At 41.2% G+C, this 22,943-nt stretch overlaps 1 protein-coding gene across 1 annotated transcript; it reads left to right on the forward strand.

Moving 5' to 3' along the window:
* The first annotated feature begins 567 nt into the window (after nucleotides 1–567).
* Nucleotides 568–17,976, forward strand: LOC136939171 (major vault protein-like). Its single transcript, XM_067232014.1, has 7 exons — nucleotides 568–734; nucleotides 1,060–1,255; nucleotides 1,953–2,070; nucleotides 2,234–2,365; nucleotides 16,839–16,933; nucleotides 17,399–17,635; nucleotides 17,758–17,976. Exons 1-7 carry the CDS (start codon nucleotides 568–570, stop codon nucleotides 17,974–17,976), a joined length of 1,164 nt encoding a protein of 387 aa, XP_067088115.1.
* Nucleotides 17,977–22,943: the final 4,967 nt, after the last annotated feature.

Genomic DNA, 22,943 nt, shown 5'->3' on the forward strand with positions numbered 1-22,943 from the left:
GTCTCTCTGTCACTCACGCGTCTCTCACATACACACACAGTCACAACGTCAGCACACGTTAGCAACGACACTATGCGATATCAGCGAGGCTTCAGCATTAGTACCGTAGCTAAAGACCTAGGAAAGTTGAGGTTACTTTTCCCTAGGTACCAACGAACATGTCTTAATCTGCTAGACAAGTGGGTTCCCCATCGTTCTTTTAGTGAGCTGTCTCACGAGCCCTACTTACCCGGCGTCATGGAGCCAACCAGCTAAATAGTTATTTAGCACTAGCGTTGCTACCTGCATATATGCAGAAATTGTTTACAATATTTTCAGGCTTCAACCAGTGCTGCTCAAGCAGAAAGACAGGGTCAGGGAGAGAAAGAAAGAGATAGATTCGTTAGGCATTGAAGAAAGAGTAGGAGAGGATAGCATTCAACATAATACATATTTAATTTTTTTTTTTTAAGTTCTGTGTAACGAACCCTCCCCCCCCGCCACAAATTGCTTTCTAATCTGTGGGAAAACACTGGTATAATCATTATAAATTCACTGGTCATGGTTAATCCTCTCTCGGCCCCCCAGATGGCATCCAAGACGTTTGGAAGCAGAGGGGTAGAAGTTCAGAGTTTGTCGGATGCATCAATCATCCGTATCCCACCCCATCACTACATCCATGTGTTGGATCAGAACACAAATATTGCTCGAGTGGAGATTGGACCGCTCACCTACATCCGCCAGGACAATGAGAGGTTAGTGGTTGAGGGCATGGTAATATCGTTACTTTCAACTTTATTATGGTGTAGATACTTATTTTTTCAAAGTGATTATTGTAACATTCAATTAATAAAGAATTGTATCTGTGTGTAATTTATTAATGAGGTTTGTGCAAGACTATCACTCAGTATAAGGTCCTGACATTTATTTTGGAATTGAATACATACAGTATTTATCCACATTCCCTTTATGACAGGGTTCCTGAACATACTCCTCTTTCATCCTGTCTGAATTTAAAAAAAGAAAAGAAAAAGAACACAAACACACATTTCTGTTATGTTGATCTACATGACTCTGCAGGGTACTGTTTTCTCCTGTGCGCATGACAATGGTCCCTCCACGGCACTACTGCGTGGTCATCAACCCTGTTGCCCGCGACGACAATGGTCAGGTGCTCTTTGACCAATCTGGGCAGGCCAAACTTCGCCATGCCGATCTGGAGATCCGCCTTACTCAGGACCCTTTCCCTCTCTATCCAGGGGAAGAGATTCAACAGGTGCCACAGTACACTCACAGTCAAGGGGTTTCTGGCCTATGGTGTTCAAGTATAAATGTTCAATACGTCACTACGCAGTGGATAGGTGTTGTGGATAGGGTATGCTAGTTTCAATGAAGGAAATAAATAGATGAGGAATATTAAACATTTCATTGTTCAAATATTGATTCACATTCAGTTTTTTGAATACCTATTCAAAGTTGAATTAAATACACTAACAGCAGTTAACATGTTGCTTACTGAGCTCAACAGTTTGCAATCTACTGAATTACATTTAATGCTTGTTGTGCTATTTGACTTAAACTAAGTTACCTTGAAACTCTTGGCACTCAGTTGGCCCTTTTTAGCTGTGGTAGCAAATAGGTTTATGTGGGCCAGTTATTCAATTTAAACGTTCTACTATAGTATAGATTTTACAGTTTACATTCAAATTAGGCTAATCTAATAGCATCTTTCAATGATTGTCCACATTTCCTCATACTGTATCTCAGAGTTTTTGAATATTGAATTGCCCCTCCCTAATACATACAATACAGTATACAGAACACTACATTGCTTTTTTCCTCTCGCTATCGTTCGCACTCCCTCTACCTACACCTCTACCTCCTATCTCTATCTCTCATTTTACCTCCACCTCTCCCACTGCCTCTACCTCAACCTCCTTCTTCCTTTCTACCTCTGCCTCTCTCTTTCATAGGACGTGACAGCATTGCAGATTGTGTATCCAGACACCGCGCTGCGTCTGCAGGCACTGCTGGACTTTGAGGAAGGAGAGAAGAGGGTGGCTGGAGATGAATGGCTCTTTGAAGGGCCTGGTAAGCCACAACTTTTCACACTCTGTCAAAAGCTAACTTGATAAGGACATAACACATCTTAATTATTACCCTTGTCACAGTTTATATTCTAAAATAAGTTAAATGTTAATTGGAAACATCTGCCAAAATGAAGCTTGTCTGAACCCCCCACCCCTTCTATCAGGGACCTACATTCCCAGGAAGGAGGTGGCAGTGTTAGAGACCATCAAGGCCACAGTCATTCGGGAGAACCAAGCCATCCGCCTGCGCGCCCGCAAGGAAGGCGTGGACAGAGGAGGAGTGCGCAGGGTTACTGGTGAGAGACATTTACTGCACACCAGGGACATCATTTATAAACCGTAAACTTTCCATGCACAAGCTGGCATTTGTGGAAACCAGATTTCCAAGTACCAAGTCAATGAAGTTAGTTGCCAAGTACAAGTTTAAGACAAAATCTAAGTATTTACAGGGTTCGTACAAGGTTCTTGAAGTACTTAAATTTGACTTTTTGACATTTGAGTCCTGGAAAACCTTTTAAAACAGTCATATTATGACGAGGTACTTGAAAAGTGCTTGAATTATTTAAAGACGATATATATGAATTTACAAAGTAATTTAGAAGTGATAATCTTTTTATTATAAAACATAAAAACAGTCTTTTCGCTCAAAATGAATGCCTCAGCCTCTTTGGTTTGCATTATGGCATATGATCATACTCTCAATTCCTTTAAGTATTTTTCAAGCGCGATAAGAGCCAAAGTAGAAATCAACTAGAGAGGGTACAATTTCTGGGGAAATTGTAGGGTGTGCTTGCTTGCGTCGGTTGCACAGGGGTCCGTTTTTGAATGACATTTTTACAACTGATTTCAGTATATTTTATATGAAAATGCATACTTATTATTTATAAAGATTAAATAGATTTAAAAGCATTTTTTTTGCTGCTCATTTACAACTGAAAATACGAGTGAAGTGTAGAATGAAATAGATGTCTTCTCATTTCCCCTGCAAGAGGCAGCCTCATCGTTGAATCAAAACGAATACATTTGGCAGACCGGTGTAAAAATGGACCTAATCTCTATGACTTAAACGTCATTTTAAGTTTTTCCCTTCTCGTGATATTTTCAGCCTACTCATTGCATTCATTAATAAGGAACCCCCTTTGAAGATTATTCTACGACGTTACCCGGCAGTAGAAGATGGAATCGCGATTCAGACAATCCCATCTGCTAACTGAAAATATGCCCCCCAAAACGTAAATAAGCTTGACATTTATTTAGTGGAAAATCGCTCATTCATAAAAAGCTCACTGGTAGCGATCATTGTCAGTAACAACGCAAAATGCGATATAGCCCTGTGTGGAGAAGCTGCCCCGGTAAATTGTACTACTACGGTACAGTACTAGTAGACTACTGCTGTGTTCGTCTTGGTAGCGATATTAATCATTTTCATGAACAGATTGACAATGTTTAGGCTGTGGCAATGAAGTTCAGGTTAGTAGTTAGATAGACTTTTGATTTAAGTAAGGGGAGTGCCGAACATGTTCTGTCGCCGTTTGACTTCCTACAGCTGTGTAATGTTTTTGTTGTCGTTTGTCTCACGTAGGCTACAGCGTTTCAGTGAGCAACACTGGTTTGAAACCACAGGTAATGGTAATTTCACCCACAAATCGTTTACTTGTAATGTAATGTCATAATAAATCCTACAACGAAAATGTATTTGTGAGGAATGTTTATTTTAAAGATTGAAAACAGATGCATCATAGACCACTGTGGTATGTGTTGCCCGGGCAACAGAGGCTAATGTCATGATGCTAATGCTTCAGTGAAATAGTAGACTACCGTTTCCAAAAGTAGATGTGGGCCTACTTCCTTAATAATATCAGCTAATATTGTACATTACATTTCATAATTGTGTTTCACATCACAAAGTAAAATGAGTAAATAGTTATCACCCTGGCCTCTTTGCTTGTGGCGTTCCTGCAGCTGCCTTGCAGTAAAGCTATAGTTAGCCTAGCTATCCCCCAAGTTAACAGATGTGAAACGAATGTTCTGCTACAGGTAGTCACGCGTGTTTTCGTGACGTAGTGACGTTAGTAACGTCAGTGACTGTGGCTAGCAAATTAGCCACCGTTAGCTTCACTTTTCCCCACAAAAATGCAATTTCTACTTAAACCATGCGACGGAACGTAAATAAAAATACAACCAACGCAATCGCTACCAAGACGAACCTTTTGACACCGCCGTTGTGTATGTAGTCCAAATATTGACTGATCCTTAGGGGGGTGAAAATAAATAATAATAAATAAATATATATGTGAGAGAACAGCCGAAGGCTTGAGCATACCCAATTAGGTTCTGAAGAAGCGCGGTCTGAAGCAGTATTCTTTGCACACACACCCGACTCACACACACACCGAGAGAAAATCTGCTTCTTCTCAGACAGTGCGCGCCAGTACCGTATTGATTAGGCCTACTTGAGGACGAAACAGAAAATTGTCAAAATATTTTTTTTTTGGCGAGTATCCTTGTAAACACAGTCTTAAATGAGTTTCAAAAGTCTTAAATGAAGGTGAAGAGCTGGAAGAAATCTATCAGATCCACGACATGTGCGTCAGGTCTTAAAGAGACAGCCGTCTAACAAACCCACTGCTGTCCGTCTCATTAATGTTAATCAAAGAACAAAAGAAAAGAAAATTTCTCGCTGCTCTTGATTGAATAACCTTTGTAGCTTTAATAAGAATTAATTTAAAGTAAATAAAGTATATGTTTGATAAATGAGATCTCTGATTGTAGTCCTTGAAAAGTCCTTTGTACAGTATCTATACGAACCCTGTATTTATTACAGATTTGTAAGGTGCAGTTGTCTGATACGCTCAAGTTGAGGATCTCAGAGGACTGGACAATGAATACAGGAATGAAGGGCAATTAAATAGTATCACAATGTGGGAAGTTTTACTCTCAAGAAACATTAGGGGGTGACATCAACATAGCCTTCGCAAGCTGTCAGAAATATTAATCTATCAAGCATTGCACAGTCTATCAGTGAACAAGTTAAGACAGCTTTATTGCTTGCGGCCGCAAGGAGACAAAACATCACACGCCATTGTGCTACAAAGTTGTTCGCTAGCATGTTGTGCTAGCTACCTATTTAAACAGACCCGCTCATGACAGTCATTGGTTAAAACAATGCATGCAAATGTCCCATGGCTCTTCCTTCATTGGCTCCCTTGCATAGACCTGGCACGCGTGTGTGCGTGCATGTTTACGTGTGTGCGTCCCTTGCAATGGACATTTACAACATCAACCCTACCCCCACTAGGTGACAAGCTAATGGTCACCGGACCTGTCTTCCTTCTAGCTCTGTCAAACAGTATCTCCTTTAAATAAACAAACAAACCGCCCTCTTCTTAGTCCTTAGCCCCAAGATAAGGGGCTTGTATGTTTACCCAGAGTTCAGATTTGGGGGTAGGCCTCTCTGCACACAAGGAATGCTAAACACAGTATAATTTTATACAGAATAAAGTTACAGCACAGACAGAAGGTGCTGCATTCATGGTGCTAGATAGCGTTTGTTTAGTCTTTAGATGGTTCATAGAAATGGTAACATTGTGACCTAGTGTCTCAAACATTCCCTAGTTGCATCTTATAAATAACTAACTTATGACTATGCAGGCATTAGCAAACAGCATAATGACAGTTTATCAAGGATACAAGCAACTTAATTCATAGATCCCACATTTCTCTCCTGGAGATGACCAAAGGTCATGTTCTCATTAGCTAATATAGCAGGGTATAGATCAAACATTGTTTATTATATTCAGAACATTCAAAACTGTATAAGAGTAAAGTAATCATTTAGTTGTAATCTTTAATTATTATACATTTATCAGTTGTTGATGATAGACCTCTTCAGTATTTAACGGACAAGATCACTAATCCTGTTTCCAAAAGCAATATTTTGGAATCAGTTCTGTGGTGGAAATTTTGAGAATCAATCTTAATAAAACGGTTAAATCTCTATCAAATACTTATTTATTAACAACAATTTAACACAGAAACATCCATCTTTAACACAAACATTGGACAATAAGCACATGACAAACTGCAGATTGTATCTTACATGGAGAGTGTCTACGCCTGTCTCCCGCACTTGATACATCAGACAATAACACAAAACCATCTGGCCATGAATCAGATGATGATCATGATGCACCTAAAAGAAGAACCTCACCAAATTCTGATGAGAAACCTATCTTCAGTTTTGATATTTAACACTAGAAGCGGCCTGTGTTTTTGTTACATTTTATCAAAATTTTATATTGGGATATCTGGATTACCGCAAAGACTGCGGCCTGTATTAAGAACGGTTTTATTACTTAATATTGTTTTTATTGATTTTATGTAAAGCACCTTGAGCTGCAATTCTTGTATGAAATGTGCTATATAAATAAAGTCTTCTTATTATTGGGTGTGCTCAAGCCTTCGGCGAGCACAACCATTGTTCTCTCTCATATATATTTCTTTATTTATTATTCATTTTCCCATCCCTAAGAATCCCTCAATATTTGGACTACATTGGTGTCAAAAGGTTTGTCTTGTTAGCGATTGCATTGCTTGTATTTTTATTTACGTTCCGTTGCACGGTTTAGGAGCTTACAACATTTTGCGGCAAATAGTGCTAGCCTAACGTCACAACGTCATCAGATGTTAGCAAGGACGCATAGATACGACGTTCTAGTAAGACAGACAGCGATATCAGCAAGCCCTCAGCATTAGTACCGTTGCTAAAAGTCTTGGAAAGTTGAGGCTACTTTTCGCTAGGTACCTACTTAATATTTTAATCTGCTAGAAAAGTAGGTTTCTCTTAGTTCTTTTGGTGAGCAGTCTCGTGAACCCTACTTACCCGGCGTCATGGAGCCAACCATATCAATAGTTATTTAGCACTAGCGTTGCTATCTGCATATACCTACAGCTGGCAGATGTGCTCCGTTTTGCTCCTAGATTCAGACCTAGCTAACTACTAGACTTCAGCTGTGTGGGAATCACAGGAGCTAACCAGTCTACTAGACTTCTGATGCGTGAGAATCGCAGGTGCTAACCAGTCGAAGGGCGTACAAAAATACAGGAGCACACTCCACAATTTCCCCAGAAATTGTACCCTCTCTAGTTATTATTATTATAGAGCGCCAAGCCATTTCCCCCTACTTATAGCTCCGCTAGGGGTCAAATTGACCCACGAGTCTACAGACGGGTGTTTTTACTGACATGTAATGATCGCTAGATGGCGCTTGTTGCACGGAGCAAAGGCACGGTCTTAAAATGAATGTGCCTTCATCAATCTGTCATTCATTTCCGTGTTGTTAGTCGGTGATTATCAATCAATTAGCAAAATGTAATTTATTGGCTAAAGAATGTCAAACACGTTGCGGGTTAGGCTAGACTGCGGTTGGTCTATAGTAACCAGACATATCAACATTTTATAGTTGGCTGACAAGATTGCGTTGTTTTTCCCAGTCAAAAATATAAACAAACACAGGGACATCATAAACATTCAATGGTCTACTCAAATCCAGTTACTACAACCTACTAAACTCCACCAGCAATAAGCAGTAGCCTAATTAGAAACTAGCATATAATTTTTGCACCATTTTGTGTTGATATAAACACACAAGCCACATTATAATGTATTGTTCAGAAGCAAACATTTGAGAGCAGGATAAACGGGAGAGAAAGCAGAGATCGTAGCTTCTAGCTTAGAAGTTCCAAACATACACTTCTCTCATTTTTGCAATACTTGGACCGTGCCCTGACAATAAATAAAGAACAATAACTGTTTTGCCAGGACAACTGGATCTATCAGACCCTTGAATGTTTATGAGACTATTTCAATAGCTCCTTCTATAGACCTACTGATCGCAAACTATAGTTTGAGTATTGACTACTGAATTTTTGGAAAATAAGCCACATTTTCTAGAAACCGCACCTCACCAGAAGGGAGCTTTGTGTTCGTAAATCTGAGTATAAACCGCACTGGAATATATCCCGCACTTTATACGGGAACAATGATCCCAAGCAATGGACGAGTATAGGCAGTACAGCATGCCGTTGTGTCACACCGTTGTGTGCGTAACAGCGGCCCGCCACGGCTACATTTCTGCCGCCACGGTATCAGGAATAGGGCTGTAAAAAAAAATTGGCCGTCTATCAGCAGTGATTGTTAGAGTGCATGTCGGAGAATAGCACGGGCACGCGCTTCACACCGCAGTTGAGATTGCGTGTGTGCGTCCTTGAGAACTGTAAGTCGTATAACTTATGTTGTCAGTTCATTTAAAGGTCACATGACATGCTGTTTTTGGATGCTTTTATATAGGCCTTAGTGGTCCCCTAATACTGTATCTGAAGTCTCTTTCCCGAAATTAAGCCTTGGTGCATAATTACTGCCACTACGAGCAGTCCCACAATGAGCTTTCCTCAAGACGTGCCGTTTCTGTGTCTGTAGCTTTAAATGCTAATGAGGAGGAGAGGGGCGGCACCATGCGCTAATGTTTACAATGGATGTATCATAGCCCCTTTGCTGTAAGATGCCTCGAATTTGCCCATTCTCATCTGATCACCCTGGTTTGCAGAGGTGCACACTCATAGTCATTTCAATGAGGGGAAAGGCGGATATCGCGCGCGCCATAACACCAAAAGCAGAACGGTTATCCAAATAACAAAGAAGTGTACAACACTCGCGTTACAGCATGTGTATTCACACACATACTTGATGCTATCTACCTTTACATTAGCGACAGTAACTCAGCTATTAGCTGCAGAGCTAATGTTACAGCCACATTCTAAGGGTAGCAAGCTAGGTAACCATATACAGTAAAAAAACAAAATGATATAGCGTTAGTTTACTACTTTTTTTAGTTAACTACCGAGGTTTGTAGCTGGACCAAGGAGAGTTAGTACTGATCCAGAATTTAATTTCAGCAAGGCCAGCTTTGTATTGTCCCGAGTTGTGGAAAAAGTTGTAGCTGAAATGTTTGGCGCAGACATGCAAAACTTTGGGAAGTTGTGTCGGCGCATTTCCAGCGAAAATAAAATTCAGATACTGGTTGTGCAGAGGCTCGGATGAAGGAACTAACAAAATATTTGTTTTCTTCATTTGTACATCCAAGCACTGAGCAACTGTTATGCTTTGTTCGTTTGCTCGCCTTGATGTCTCTCCAGGAAAAACCGAAAAAGCGCACTCGCCTTTGCACGGTCGTAGCTCAGTTTCTTATGGGCGGGCCAGATTATCTGGGTGGGCAAAGCAGAGAGAGGGGAGGTAACCTTCCTCCTTGTGATATCACAAGGAGATTTTCAAACAGAGCAATTGAGCCTTCATTTTCTCAAAGGCGGAGAAGAACACCCAGGGCTTGGTTTACACCTATCGAAAATTCTAGCCACTGGCGGACCAAAGGCAGGCTAGGGGAACTCATATTAATGTTAAATAACTTCCTAAAGTAAAGTTTTCATGTCATGTGACCTTTAAGCCTGTTTTTGTATTAGTCTATAGTTCTTGCAAATTTTAATTAAGTTAACTGGTGATTTTTGTTGTTTGTATTCTTCGAGGGGTCCGGGTGCTAAAAGAAAATCCCAGAGGAAACACTGCGTAATGTATGTGTTCTACTGCCCGGGAATTAACTAATATTTAGCTTGAGAAGCGTGAGTTCTAAATATATCCGACGGTCCCCAATGTGTAGCTAAGTTATTTTTCCGAAACAGTAGCTAGCTAGCTTTAGTTAGCTTCCGGGCTAAGTTAGCTAGCATAATACTCGTAGCAAGGGTACTCCCATGCTAGCAGACATCCCAACCTGCAAAAACTAATTTGAAGGAGATGGCTTCACCGGCTACGCATATATGCGACGTTACTCTGTGAGACCCGCATTCGAACCATCACATATGTGCAACGCTACTCCTTAACGGGTTAAATAGCTTTCACGAAAAAAGTGTTTATACTGTTGTTTTGTTATAAAAACGTTCTATAAGCCGCTTCGAAATATAAACCGCACCACCACAAGAGAATTTTTAAATCGGGTTATAAACCTCGGTTTTATTTCCGAAAAATACGGTAATTCGCCTTAAATACCTAGATTTTATCGGCTAATGATTCATTTGACCCATGTTTGAGTACATGCAAAAAAAATATTAGTTATTTTTATCTGCTTTACAAAACATATCTTATTTGCAATCATAAATTATTGTTGTCGCTCTAAAATAATGGGACATACGAATTGTGCTTATGCCATTGTCTGCACACAAATGTATGTGAAACAAATGCACTTACTATAATTAATCCTTTTGCACATAATTATATATAGGCTATGTACAGTGTTGTGCATGAACGAGTTCAAAAGAACCCGTTCATTTTTATAAGACAACTTAATGAAAAATAATGAATTTGAACGGTGAACACGTTCATATTATTTGAGGTCTAGCTAAAATGTTACGGAATGTTTTCCTTCTCCTGAGGAGAGACGCTGTTTAAATCGAATGCTTGCACCATGTCCAAATTGCACCAAGTGAAAGCAGAGACGCAGACTCAGCGAATACATCTGATCTGATGCACCTTATTTTTTGCGGGATTTTTACACACAGTAAACACACACCTTAAAACTATGAAATGAACTGAACTATGAACTAGTTCAGAATTTAAATGATGAACGTGAACGATTCATATTCACTTGTATGAACTGAACTTTGAACTAGTTCATGAGAGGTATGAACGTGCACAACACTGGCTATATATATATAAACTATACATATTTATGGAGGATTATAGGGGCCAAAACTAAATAAATAAATAATTGAATGGTTAAATACTTGAATAAATCAATAATTATATAATACAAAGCTTAAATAAATGACAAATTTTATAATTTAATGCCTAATTGACAAACAAAATGTATTAATTACAAATTAAACTAGAGAGGGTACAATTTCTGAGGAAATTGTGGGTGTGCTTGCTTGCGTTGGTTGCAGATGGGTCCGTTTATTAACTGTAATTTCTGTATATTTTATATAAAAATACCTACTTATTATTTATGAAGATTGCATGGATTTAAAAGCATAGCCTACATTTGTTGCTTCTCATGTAGCTACAATTCAAAATACAAAAAGTGAAGTGTAGCATGTCCCTGTACTTACTGTAAGTCGCTCTGGATACGGGCGTCTTCTAAATGACAATGTAAATGTAGAATGAACCTAACCTATATGACTTAAACGTCACCTTAAGTTTTTCCCTTCTACAGTAGTGATATTTTCAAGCATTTAGCCCACTCATAATATTGCATTCATTCATTAAGAACCCCCTTTGAAACAAGCTGAACCCCCTTGAAACAAGCTATTCTAAGTAAAAACGTTGTCACCGTCAGTATAACAGTGCGTGTCCACTGCAGCGACGCGATGCGAGCGACAACATGTTTTCCATTCATTTTCAATGGAGCAGGGCGAATCGCTTGCGTGGTGCATTGTGGGTAGCGACGCCACGCAATTCAAGCGATTCGAGTTGAGATTTTCTCAACTTTATGCAAATGAAGAGCGATTTTCGCTAGCGATGGCCATGTTATAGCGATGTTTTCCTGTTTCTCGTAACGTAGCAACCATGGTAAACATTTCTAGCTCTCAGTTTCAGAATGGAGGAGAAAATAATTGCTTGTGTAGCTGCTTACCCGGTGTTGTATGACACATCTCTGTATTCGTACAGAGATGTAAATAAAAAAAACGATGCTTGGCGCAAGGTTGCCGAAGGTGTTGGTGCTCCTGGTGGGTATTTTGTACTTTCAAATTACGTAACTTTGTTCTGTGGTAACTAGAGCTAGCTAGCCTAGTTAGCCCGGCTGGGACTCCCTAGTTGTATCGACAGACTTGCAGAGACTTCGAGTAATAATACAACGTTTTTACACGTCAACGTGTAGGTCTATTAAACAGTTTTCAAATAATTTATTTCTAGCTGAGGTTTGCAAAAAAAAGGGGAAGAATTTGAGGGACAGCTACAAGAGGGAGAAGAACAGGGAGAAAGAGTTGAGCAGGAGTGGAGCAGGTCTTTCCAATCACAAAACTTGTGAAAGTTGGAAGTATGCTGCTGTGATGGGGTACCTGGCTCCATTTATGGAGTACAGGGACTCCAGCAGCAACTTCCAGAGGCCTGCCACCACATCCCCAGTCAGCCAGGCCAGTGAAGATGCAGAGCAGACAGCAGCCAGTGCCACACAGCCAGACAGCGAGCCAGAAACCCCTGCCAATGAGGCGAGAGCTTCCCCAGCTGCAACCACTAGCCAGCCCCCAGCATCCTCTGGCCGAAAGAGGGTGCGCAAACAGAGGCTGACCGAATTCGAGGAGAGGATGCTTGGTGCTATGGAGCAGGCCCAGACACCTGCTCCTCTTCCACCACCTCAAGCAGAGGATGAGCTTTTTTTTTAAAGCCTTCTCCCTGCACTGAAAAGACTGCCACCAGCTACGCGGTCCGAATTAAAGTTCAACATTCACCGCATGTTTTTTGAGGCAGAGAGGCAGGCCACACAGAGTGACATGTAATATAAAAAATGTCACTGACAAAACTTTGTGTTTCTTTTATTGAATGGGCTGGGTATTTACTATAAATTGTTGGTTGTGAAAATTAATAATGATAAGAAAAACAATGATTTAAGCTCATATTTTATGAAAAGAACATTCTGGAACTGTATGCTTTTTTTGTGATTAATGTGGGTGGGTCTTAAAAGAGCCTTTGTTTCTTAATGAGACGGGCTATACAACAGATTTCTGCCAGGGCACTGCACCTTCTGCATTGAAATATGCAGTGAATGCGTCCCTCACACGAATTGCTGCACGTGCAGCGTTGTTGCTGCCCGCTCGTGGAGCCTCCTGGAGACCTGCTGACCCCTCCTGGCCAGGACTGGCTGCTGGACATCCCCTGGCACCTCTCCTGGACCTCCGGATGTAGTTGTGGAGGATGCAGGTGGCCTTCACACATGCCGGGTTGACACCAATGACGCGCCGATACATTCTCCACTGGGTGGAGAGTATGCCAAAGGCACACTCTACTGTCAACCTGGCACGGCTGAGGCGGTAGTTGAACATCCTCTTCTCCCTGGCGAGGTTTGTCCCAGGGAAGGGGCGCAATGAGGTCGCTCTGCAGAGGAAAGGCCTCATTGGGAAGTTCCACCTCTGAAGGAAGCCTTCAGCAATGTCCCGGTCATGCAAACTGACGTTGTGTCCTTGGGCAAGGCACTTCACCCTACTTGCCTCGGGGGAATGTCAATGTACTTACTGTAAGTCGCTCTGGATAAGAGCGTCTGCTAAATGACTAAATGTAAATGTAAATTTATGTCCGAGAACACTGATATATTAACTGTTTACTATAAATGCTCTTAAGGCTTACCGTAGACAAATAGCGAGGCGTTCAGCTGGGCTGATCGCCTCGCGGAACGAGGTGTTTAGCCTCGCTATCCGGGGTCCCACTCTGGTCAGCAGGTCATCGAACTCGGCCCGGTTCAGCCTGAAATACCGCTGAAACATGTCATCGTCCAGTCGCAGCTCCTGAAGCAGCCGGTGATAAGCTCTCCGGCAGTAGAGCAGGGCGATGAAAGCAATCCTCTGAATGTTATTCATGATGAATGATAGAGTATCGGACTGCATCTATATTTATACCAATGTATTCCCTCCAAAAATATATAAAAGAGCGGGAGGGAATGTAATTTGTTGGTTCTGAATACAGGGTGTGGTTATCAAAATCCAGCTAGGCCTATGCATACAATTATTTACAATCTTACTGGGAAAAAATTATATCGGTATTGTGTGCAGTAGACAAAATCGTGCAACAGCTAGCCAGTGTATCTGATTTTTGCTTAACGTGTGTAAAAGTTGTATTTTGATCGATATTGCGAGTACGTCGTAAACCCAAGTCTGCACACTTTGCCATGACGTTATACGAACTACAACAGTGACTCTAGAGAACTACAACTCTATATTCATCTATCTGACACGCCCCCGAGCGTGGTGCACTGTGGGAAGGCAAGCGATGGCAAGCGATTTGCGTCGCTGCAGTGGACACGCACTGGAATCACGATTGAAACAGTACCATCTGCTAACAGAAAATATGCCCACAAAAAAAGTAAATAAGCTTGACATTTATTAAGGGGGAAATGGCTCATTCAAAAGAAGTTTGCTGGAAGCGATCATTGTCAGTAACAATGCCAAATACGACCATTTGATCTTAGACGAGAGCCCTGCACGGTGGAGAAGCTGACCTCTGTAAATTGTGCTACAAGCAAGCTAGCCTAGCTGCTGTTGCTAGCCAAAGTACAGTAAGGGGATTGTTTGAATGTGCTGGAAATTAAAAACGTTTCTTTTGACATCAAGTTTAGGCTGTGGCATTGAAGACAGCGACACACCACACAAGCTTGAGTTTAAATACATTATTTAATGTGAAATTACTTACTGTACTGTACTTGCAAGTCTTGAATTACTTACATTTACATTTAGTCATTTAGCAGACGCTCTTATCCAGAGCGACTTACAGTACCATCTGCTAACTGAAAATATGCCTAAAACGTAAATGTAAATAAGCTTGCCATTTATTTAGTGTAAAATCGTTCATTCATAAAAAGCTCACTGGTAGCGATCATTGTCAGTGACAACGCAAAATGCGATGTAGTCCTGTGTGGAGAAGCTGCCCCAGTAAATTGTACTACTACGGTACAGTACTAGTAGACTACTGCTGTGTTCGTCTTGGTAGCGATTGCGTTGGTTGAATTTGATTTAACGTTCCGTTGTACGGTTTAGGCTGATATTAATTATTTTCATGACAGATTGACAAAGTTATTGCTATGGCAATGAAGTTCAGGTTAGTAGTCAGATAGTTTCACCTATTGAAATACTTTTTTATTTAAGCTAAGGAAGGGGAGTGCCCTGTTCTGTCGCCGTTTGACTTCTTAAACAGCCGTGGAGATGTTTTTGTTAGCTACTGTACTAGTGTGTCTTGCGTAGGCTACAGAGTTGCAGTGAGCTACACTGGTTTGAAACCACAATGATAATTTCACCAATAAATCGTTTACTTGTAATCTAATGTCATAATAAATCCTACAACGAAAATGTATTTGTGAGGAATGGATCAGATGGATCATAGACCGCCGCAAGTTAGCCACCGTTAGCTTCACTTTTCGCCACAAAAACGTAATTTAAACTTAAACCATGCAACGGAACGTAAATAAAAATACAAGCAACGCAATCGCTACCAAGACAAAACTTTTGACATCGACGCTTTCTATGTAGTCCAAATATTGACGGATGCTTAGGGTTGGGAAAAGAAACATTAAGAATAACTAGAGAGGGTACAATTTCTGGGGAAATTGTAGGGTGTGCTTGCGTCGGTTGCAGGTGGGTCCGTCCCCTTACGTTTTTCCCTTCTAGTGACATTTTTCAAGCATTTAGCCTACTCATAGTGCATAATTAAGAACCCCCTTTGAAACAAGCTACTGTAACAATGTTTTCACCGGCAGTATTTCAGATGGAATCGCGATTCAAACAGTACCATCTGCTAACTGAAAATATGCCCGCAAAAACTTAAATAAGCTTGACATTTATTGAGGGGGAAATGGCTAAAGCGCCGGAAATTAGAATGTTTCTTTTGACATAAAGTTCAGGCTGTGGCATTGAAGACAGCGACACACCACATAAGCTTGAGTTTAAATACATTATTAAATGTGACATTACTTACTGTACATGCAAGTCTTGATTTGCTTAAATGTACATTTGCTGCTAGTTCACCACGGCACAATACGATACTCGCTGTGCAACAGCACATCTATGCACGTTGTATCCATGCGTTGTTGCTAACGTTGTGACGTAGGCTAGCACTGAGTTCCCTTTGTTGACAAAAAGCACTTTTTGCCACAAAAACGTTGTAACTTCCTAAACCGTGCAACGGAACATGAATGACAATACAAGCAACTCAATCGCTAACAAGACGAAACTTTTGACACCGACGTTATATAAAATATATATATATATATGTGAGAGAACCAAGGTTGTGCTCTCGCCGAAGGCTTGAGCACACCCAATAAATATATATGTGAGAGAACAAAGGTTGTGCCCTTGCCGAAGGCAAAGCACACCCAATAATAAGAAAAGATAGAAACACTTCAGTGGCTCCGCAGCTTCGTTGCTTGGCCACCAATGACTTTGATACATTTGACCCCTGGTCTCAGGCATTATCGATCAAATTAGACAGCGTGTGACCAACAGAAACCTCCAAATGAACTCTTCACTGAAAAGACAAGATTCTCCTAATCTAAACACCTTCTCCACAATCTCCAAGTCAAAGGTCACATCTGTTCTAAACATTCTTTTATCTTAACAGTCCTCACTTACAACCCCCTCATTAGCTAACACCCTTTTCACAGAATACATTTGACATTTCACAAAGTTTAACATTAAACCTAATGTCATATATGAAATTGTTCCATCACACTTTGTATTAATAATCCCAAACATGCAGCATTCGCCATGTATATACATTATTTCAATGTATGCCACTATAAAGTATGAAATATATGCCAGGTTTGATAAATAATCCAGATCTAGGACAATATAAATGGAGACAGGAGACATTTATTTTGTATTTAGTTTGTCCTGAAGGAGTTATTATACTGATTTGATCTTCCAAATGTTTGCTACAGGGTATGCTCCACACATACAGTACAAACACACGCCATACACAAACATGAGGGATGAGTGGGTGTGTTTGTGTGTTGTTTTCCCTAGGTGAGGAGTGGCAGGTGAGCAAGGTGGGAGCTTATCTACCTGGGGTTCATGAGGAGGTCCTGGACATTGTCAATGCTTTCATCCTCACTGACAAGGTAATCCATCTTTCTGCCTCTGTTGTGGCAGAATTACAATACATGATATGGTTATGGCTCAAATTATTTTAGGATTAAGATCATGTGTTATTCTTACCATAGATAAAATTAGCATTATAAAAGTTTTTATTTTGTGTAGGCCAGCTAGTCTGCCAAAACCAAATATATATTTTTACGTATGATTAATTTATGGCACAAAAATGCTTGGACTGGAGGAGTGTTTAAATGAGCTTGTCATCGTAAAACTCTATCACTGTTGTTCATTAAAACTTCTATACCCTTTTTTCAACTTGATTTAAAATTTAATTTAATAATGTAAACATGATTTAGTCAATGATTTAATAATTGTTCCTTATTTATTACTGTAACGTTGGTCATGTCTAGTGCACTGGATATGGGATGTTATTTAATATGATACTGAAAGTTAATAACCATCACACGCTCTCTTTTCCATGCCTCTCTCAGAAAGCGCTGCATGTGCGTGCACTTCGCGCCTTCCGGGATGCAGGTGGTCGAGACCGACGCACAGGGGAGGAGTGGCTGGTGACCATGGCAGACCGGGAGGCACATATTCCCTCCGTGGCTGAGGAGGTAGTAGGTGTGGTTGGCGTGACCACTCTGAGCAGTAGACAGTACTGTGTAATCCTTGACCCTGTCGGACCAGATGGCAAGCCCCAACTGGGGCAGAAGAGGGTTGTCAAGGTGAGACCTCGTGCCCCTCTTCTCAAGACAAGAAAGGACCAAACTGACTATAAATACAGCCATTTATTGTGCGACACCTATCTTCTCATCTTTTTTGCATTGTCTCTTCCTTTCTCTCTCAGGGTGAACGGTCCTTCTTCCTACAGCCAGGGGAGCATCTGGAGACAGGCATCCAGGACATCTATGTGCTCTCAGAGGAGGAGGGGCTGGTGTTAAGGGCTGTGGAGGCCTTCAACGACACTGAGAAGGTGAAAACCGGAGGGGTCTTTTTTTGGTGTGTTGTAGGGCGGTGGTTCTCAACTGGTCTAACTTCAGGACCCACATTTGTCCTTGTTCATTAACTCACGACCCAAACATGATTTCATTTCTGAAACATAATTTATTTCACAAAACAATTTGCACAATGTCTATATGTAATGTTCAAAACATGAAACAAACAGCGCTGCAGTTTTGATTGATACTTTGACATTTGTGTTCTAGAATGCGAGCAGCATGGTGTGAGCCTACACACCTTTCAAAATAAAAGCACACCATTGGAAGTTCGGTAATTTATAAAAATAAAAGTTAGACTTTTTGACGGAGCCTCTCCACACCACCTTGCATGGTCGTAGGGTAATGTACCATAGGGTCCAGTAGAGATGAGACTTAGAATGAAAGAGTATAAAAAATGCAAAAGGTGCTCTTTAATGTAGGCTGCAGCCCGTGGACATGGAGACAAAACACATTACATGCATAGACACATTGAACTGACATGAGTCTGCATCGATGACAGACATAATCTGGATGGCTCACGCTCATGCAGTTCCCCAACTGAAGTGTGCCCTCCTTTTATACAGGGGCGTGTCCAAATCAAATCAAATGTATTTGTATAGCCCTTTTTACATGCAAGCATGTCACAGAGGGCTTCACATACGCCCATAGAACTGCCCCTCAACTAACCTAAACCCTCAAGGAAGACAAGGAAAAACTCCCAACAGGAGAAAAAATGGAAGAAACCTTGGGAGGAGCAATTCAGAGAGGGATCCCCTCCTCCAGAGACGGTTGGTGAGAGAGATGAGCAGAACACAGGCTAAACATAGTCATACAGTGTCAATGGGTTTTGAAACACCAAAATCCATTGTTCAACTTTATAGCTGTAGGACAGGACCGGGAGACTCGCGACCAGGTCCAGCGTTGGCCGACCGAGTGTCCAGGGAGTGGCCACTTGTTGCTCTTGTGGTTAGTGGTAACTGATTTAAAATGTTTGTACTCGCTGTGATATATTGTTTTTATTATTGTTGCTTGTTTTTTCCACAGGTACACTTGCACTTATAGCGGTTCATGTTGTTTAATTGTAACTTGTTTAACTACATGCTCTTATGGTTCTTCCCTTTGGCACTTACTTTGGTTGTTCACAATGTGTGCTTCATGTTTTGGCTACTCGCAATGTTTTTGTGGCTATCTTGTTGTTATGATCAGTGACCTATGCACTTTGTAAAGCTCTCTCTTGGAAGTCGCTTTGGATAAAAGCGTCTGCTAAATGAATAAATGTAAATGTGTACTCCTGTGTTACAGCTCAGGGGAATATTTCATTTATATGCATCTGTATGTTTCACTCATTGAAGAAATAGGCTACATTCTAATTATATACTGTTTTGTTCGTCTTGACGTAGCGTCCATTATCTGGGTCGTAGGTAGCTTACGTGAGAGAGGCGGCGCCTTCCAGCGAGGTGGCCGAGCTTCAGCTCCTTCAGGCGACAGGCCCCCCCAGTCTCGAACAGAGAAGACTGCTAATTTTCTTACAATTTCAAAGCCTAATTTAACATACTTGTCTGTTTTTTTTTCATTCTAATTTGGATGGGTAGTTAATAACACATTATTCGGTGGTGTGGTGAACTTGAAACTCGTTTTCAATTCCACTTTACAGGATCTTTAATAGAAAATGATTAGTTTATTGAGATAACACGCAGTGTTACCAACAACAAAAAGGGTAGATAAAAAATGTGACCTTGAGTCTCGATAAGTGGTTGATGGCCAACCTGCTCTGAGGCTGTGCCCCTGCCTGGCCACCCTGTTCAAAATGTTCTAGACATGCCCCTGCTTTTATAGGCTCTACCCCAGATAAACCACTCCTACTGAATGAACTATAGTACTACACATAATTTAACATTTATGCACAACTCTTGCTGCCATAAAAAAACAGTAGGTAACAGTAAACACTTCATGCCATAAAAGCATACACAGATAAAAAAAATACATATATCGGAAATTGTCAGTGAACCTGGCCACCCTTGGATATAGCCTAGGTAACCCGGAAATGCACGATCACTCTTTAACTGACGATATTTGTTGGTAAGCTCCACTACACAGAAACACTGCTTGAAATAGCTAACTGCACACTCAGAGGCGTCCTGCTACGCTTAATAAATCAACTGATGATAGATGTGTTGTGAGTTTTGTGGTGTGTTTAAAATTAAGTGAGGCAATGCAAAGTTAACAACCATTTCCCTGTGACGAAGCAGGTGGAAACTGCTCCTTCCACTCAACTTCGTCACATGGTGGTGGTTTAAATGTTTTCACTCAGTGTGAGGGAAGGGGTGAGGATGGAGAGAAAGAGGGCAGAGAGGTAGAGGAGGAGGAGGGGATACGGAGCAGAATGAATGCATAGTAAGGAAGGATAGAAACTCAAAAGTTACAACTTACAGTTTTGTTTGGTATGGCCAGTTTTACTGGAACTATTAGAGAAGGACATGTATACTCTATCAGTGATTCTCAAATGGGGGTACCCTAGGGCAGGGGTGTCAAACTCATTTTCACAGAGGGCCACATCAGCATTATGGTTGCCCTCAAAGGGCCAGTTGTAACTCCGATGTAAAAACATTGTTTTTAGCTGTAGCTTTTGTTAACATATTCTGCGATTGCAGTCCGCCTTTTAATTCTTGGACCATCTGCTGTTTTTTTGGAGGCTAAAGTTGGTTACATATCTCTGTGTTTGGTGTCAAAATGCAGACGGAGATTGTACTCTTTAACGACCGGCATCGCCTCATAACACAAAATACATACCGTTTTTTCTCCTTGAAAACATGTATTCGCTTTCCCATCTTTCTTGAAACTGACTTCCATCCAGGGCCCGCCCATAGAAATTGTTGGGACCCTGAAAAGGTCCAGTGAATGGGCCCACCCCAAATAGGGCTTTACTTATATTGACGCATGTGCGTGTGTGCTCTCTCTCTCCTACATAAAAAATCATGTTAACCGAGAGAGACTTACTCAGTGATGCAGTGAGCAAGCCCAAACAAAATCTGCAGATTGTTTTCACATCATCTGCGGAATTCCACTAGCCTTCCTGTTCTTATGTCGGAGCGACCTAAGATGTTCCACAACAGTTTGACACAGAATATTGTCGATTGAATGTTGACAGACTTTGCAAAAAAGTATTGATCTATCCTCATAAAGATCGCCTGAAAACTCCCTGGCCCTGTCTATTGCCGTAATTTTGGTTGATAAGTGTTTCCGTGTCAATTATCTTCAGGGCTGAATCTTCGGGTTTTGACTAACATTTTAATATTGGCTACAGTAGCTAGTCTAACGTGAACGTTACTGTATCAGTTTATGGCTTGACAGACTTCCTTCGATTGCTATCACAGACCTACCTACACTGATGGCAATGGGCTCTGTTTACAGGTAAAATATTTAGAAAGATTAGAGACGTAATATGAGTTGACAAGATTATTTACATTTTGCCTCAGACCAATGCATTCTATTTGAAATTCAGCGGGTTTTTGTCGGAATTCTGCGCTCGCGAAATATTTAGGATGAACATGATTATTGCTGGCACCGCGGCTGGGCCCCAGAAAGTTTTCCCCCCTTTCCCCCTTATGGGCGAGCCTGTCCAGGGCCAGATTGCAGCCTGCTTTGAATGGGGGTGCAGTGAACATGTTTTGGGGGTATCATGATTACGGAAAGGGATCGTATAATTTTTTATATTGATACAATTTTCGAGACTGCTTATCGATCCAAGTGTTAATCAGGCGTGGAGCCAGACGTTGTAAACATTCGGGGATTAGCCCAAATTTAGGACGTATTCTGGGTTTGATGTGATGCTAGATAGTGACTTCCACAGTTAACCACACTACCCATCCAAATTCGAATGAGAAAAAAACACAGACATGTTAAATTAAGCTTTGAAATCGTGAGAAAATCAGCACTCTTCTCTGCTTGAGACTGGGGGGGGGGGGCGTGTCGCCTGAAGGAGCTGAAGCTCCGCCCCTCACTGCCTACCTACGACCCAGATAATGGACGCCACGTCAAGCCGAACAAAACAGTATAGAATTAGAATTTATTTGTTCAATAAGTGAAACATACAGATGCATATAAATGAAATGTTCCCCTGAGCTGTAAAACAGGAGTAAACATTTACAGCAGAGACAGCAGACAGCTCTCCAACTACTTCTAGCACATTAGCTACCATTTCACCAAAATAACATAATTCTACATCGAGTAGCCTAATATCAAGTTAGCGGTTTGCAATAATTATAGCAGAGATACCTCTGGAAAAGTTATCTAGTACAATTATAACAAGCACACAGAACTGAGTGATGAACTGCTGGCGGCGGTGGATGGTCCAGGTGCGACCGGAGGAGGAACGGCCAGGAGGGCAATGCTCGGTACGGCTTCGCGCTGCAAGAGAAGCCGTGCATCCCTGAACCCCGTCTGTCTCTGGTCCATGTTAAAATTATCCGCCGTGAAATGGTCACTGCAGAGGCGGCTGTTGGAGTTTATCCGAAGCTTTCCATCAGCGTGGCTCTTCACCAAATCAATCCTCCTATTTTTCCTTTCCTCAGCAATAGAGAAATTAAATAGTGTTGCACCGCAGCTGAAGTTCTTGCATCCAGGGAAGATGCAGTTGCGGGTGGAGGGAGACATCCTGAAGCTAGCTAGCTAGCTGATGTAGTCTACAATGACAGTACAGCAGGAGGAGCCATTCAGTGATCTGACGTAGATGGGTCAAAATTACGTAGATAGGTAATTTTTTTGGCTCCGCCCATTAAAACCTGATCTGAAAACAGAAGAGAAACTGTTCTACGGTAACTTCAGTGCGACAAAGTTTTGGCGCTTTGCACATGCTTTCAGGAACTCATTTCACATGTTTATACTGTACTGAGAAGCAAATCATGGAATTTGCTTTACAGGATCTTTAATGCGAGCGCACACAGCGCGCATCATAAGGCAGCTGTTGCGCTGCATTGTGGGATTTGTAGTTTGTGTGTTATTGGTTCTTCATATCGCTGGGCCATTAAAAAATATAGATAAAATGATCTCGCAGGCC

This window comes from Osmerus mordax, unplaced genomic scaffold, assembly GCF_038355195.1.
Source record: "Osmerus mordax isolate fOsmMor3 unplaced genomic scaffold, fOsmMor3.pri Scaffold_147, whole genome shotgun sequence".
Taxonomy (NCBI): Eukaryota; Metazoa; Chordata; class Actinopteri; order Osmeriformes; family Osmeridae; genus Osmerus; species Osmerus mordax.

Excerpts from the sequence above, each read along its gene's own strand:
- LOC136939171 (XM_067232014.1), top strand. The coding sequence starts at position 568 with ATGGCATCCAAGACGTTTGGAAGCAGAGGGGTAGAAGTTCAGAGTTTG. Across the intron at positions 1,256-1,952 it reads CAGGGGAAGAGATTCAACAG|GACGTGACAGCATTGCAGAT; the intron begins GTGCCACAGTAC and ends TCTCTTTCATAG. Across the intron at positions 17,636-17,757 it reads GGCAGAAGAGGGTTGTCAAG|GGTGAACGGTCCTTCTTCCT; the intron begins GTGAGACCTCGT and ends TTTCTCTCTCAG.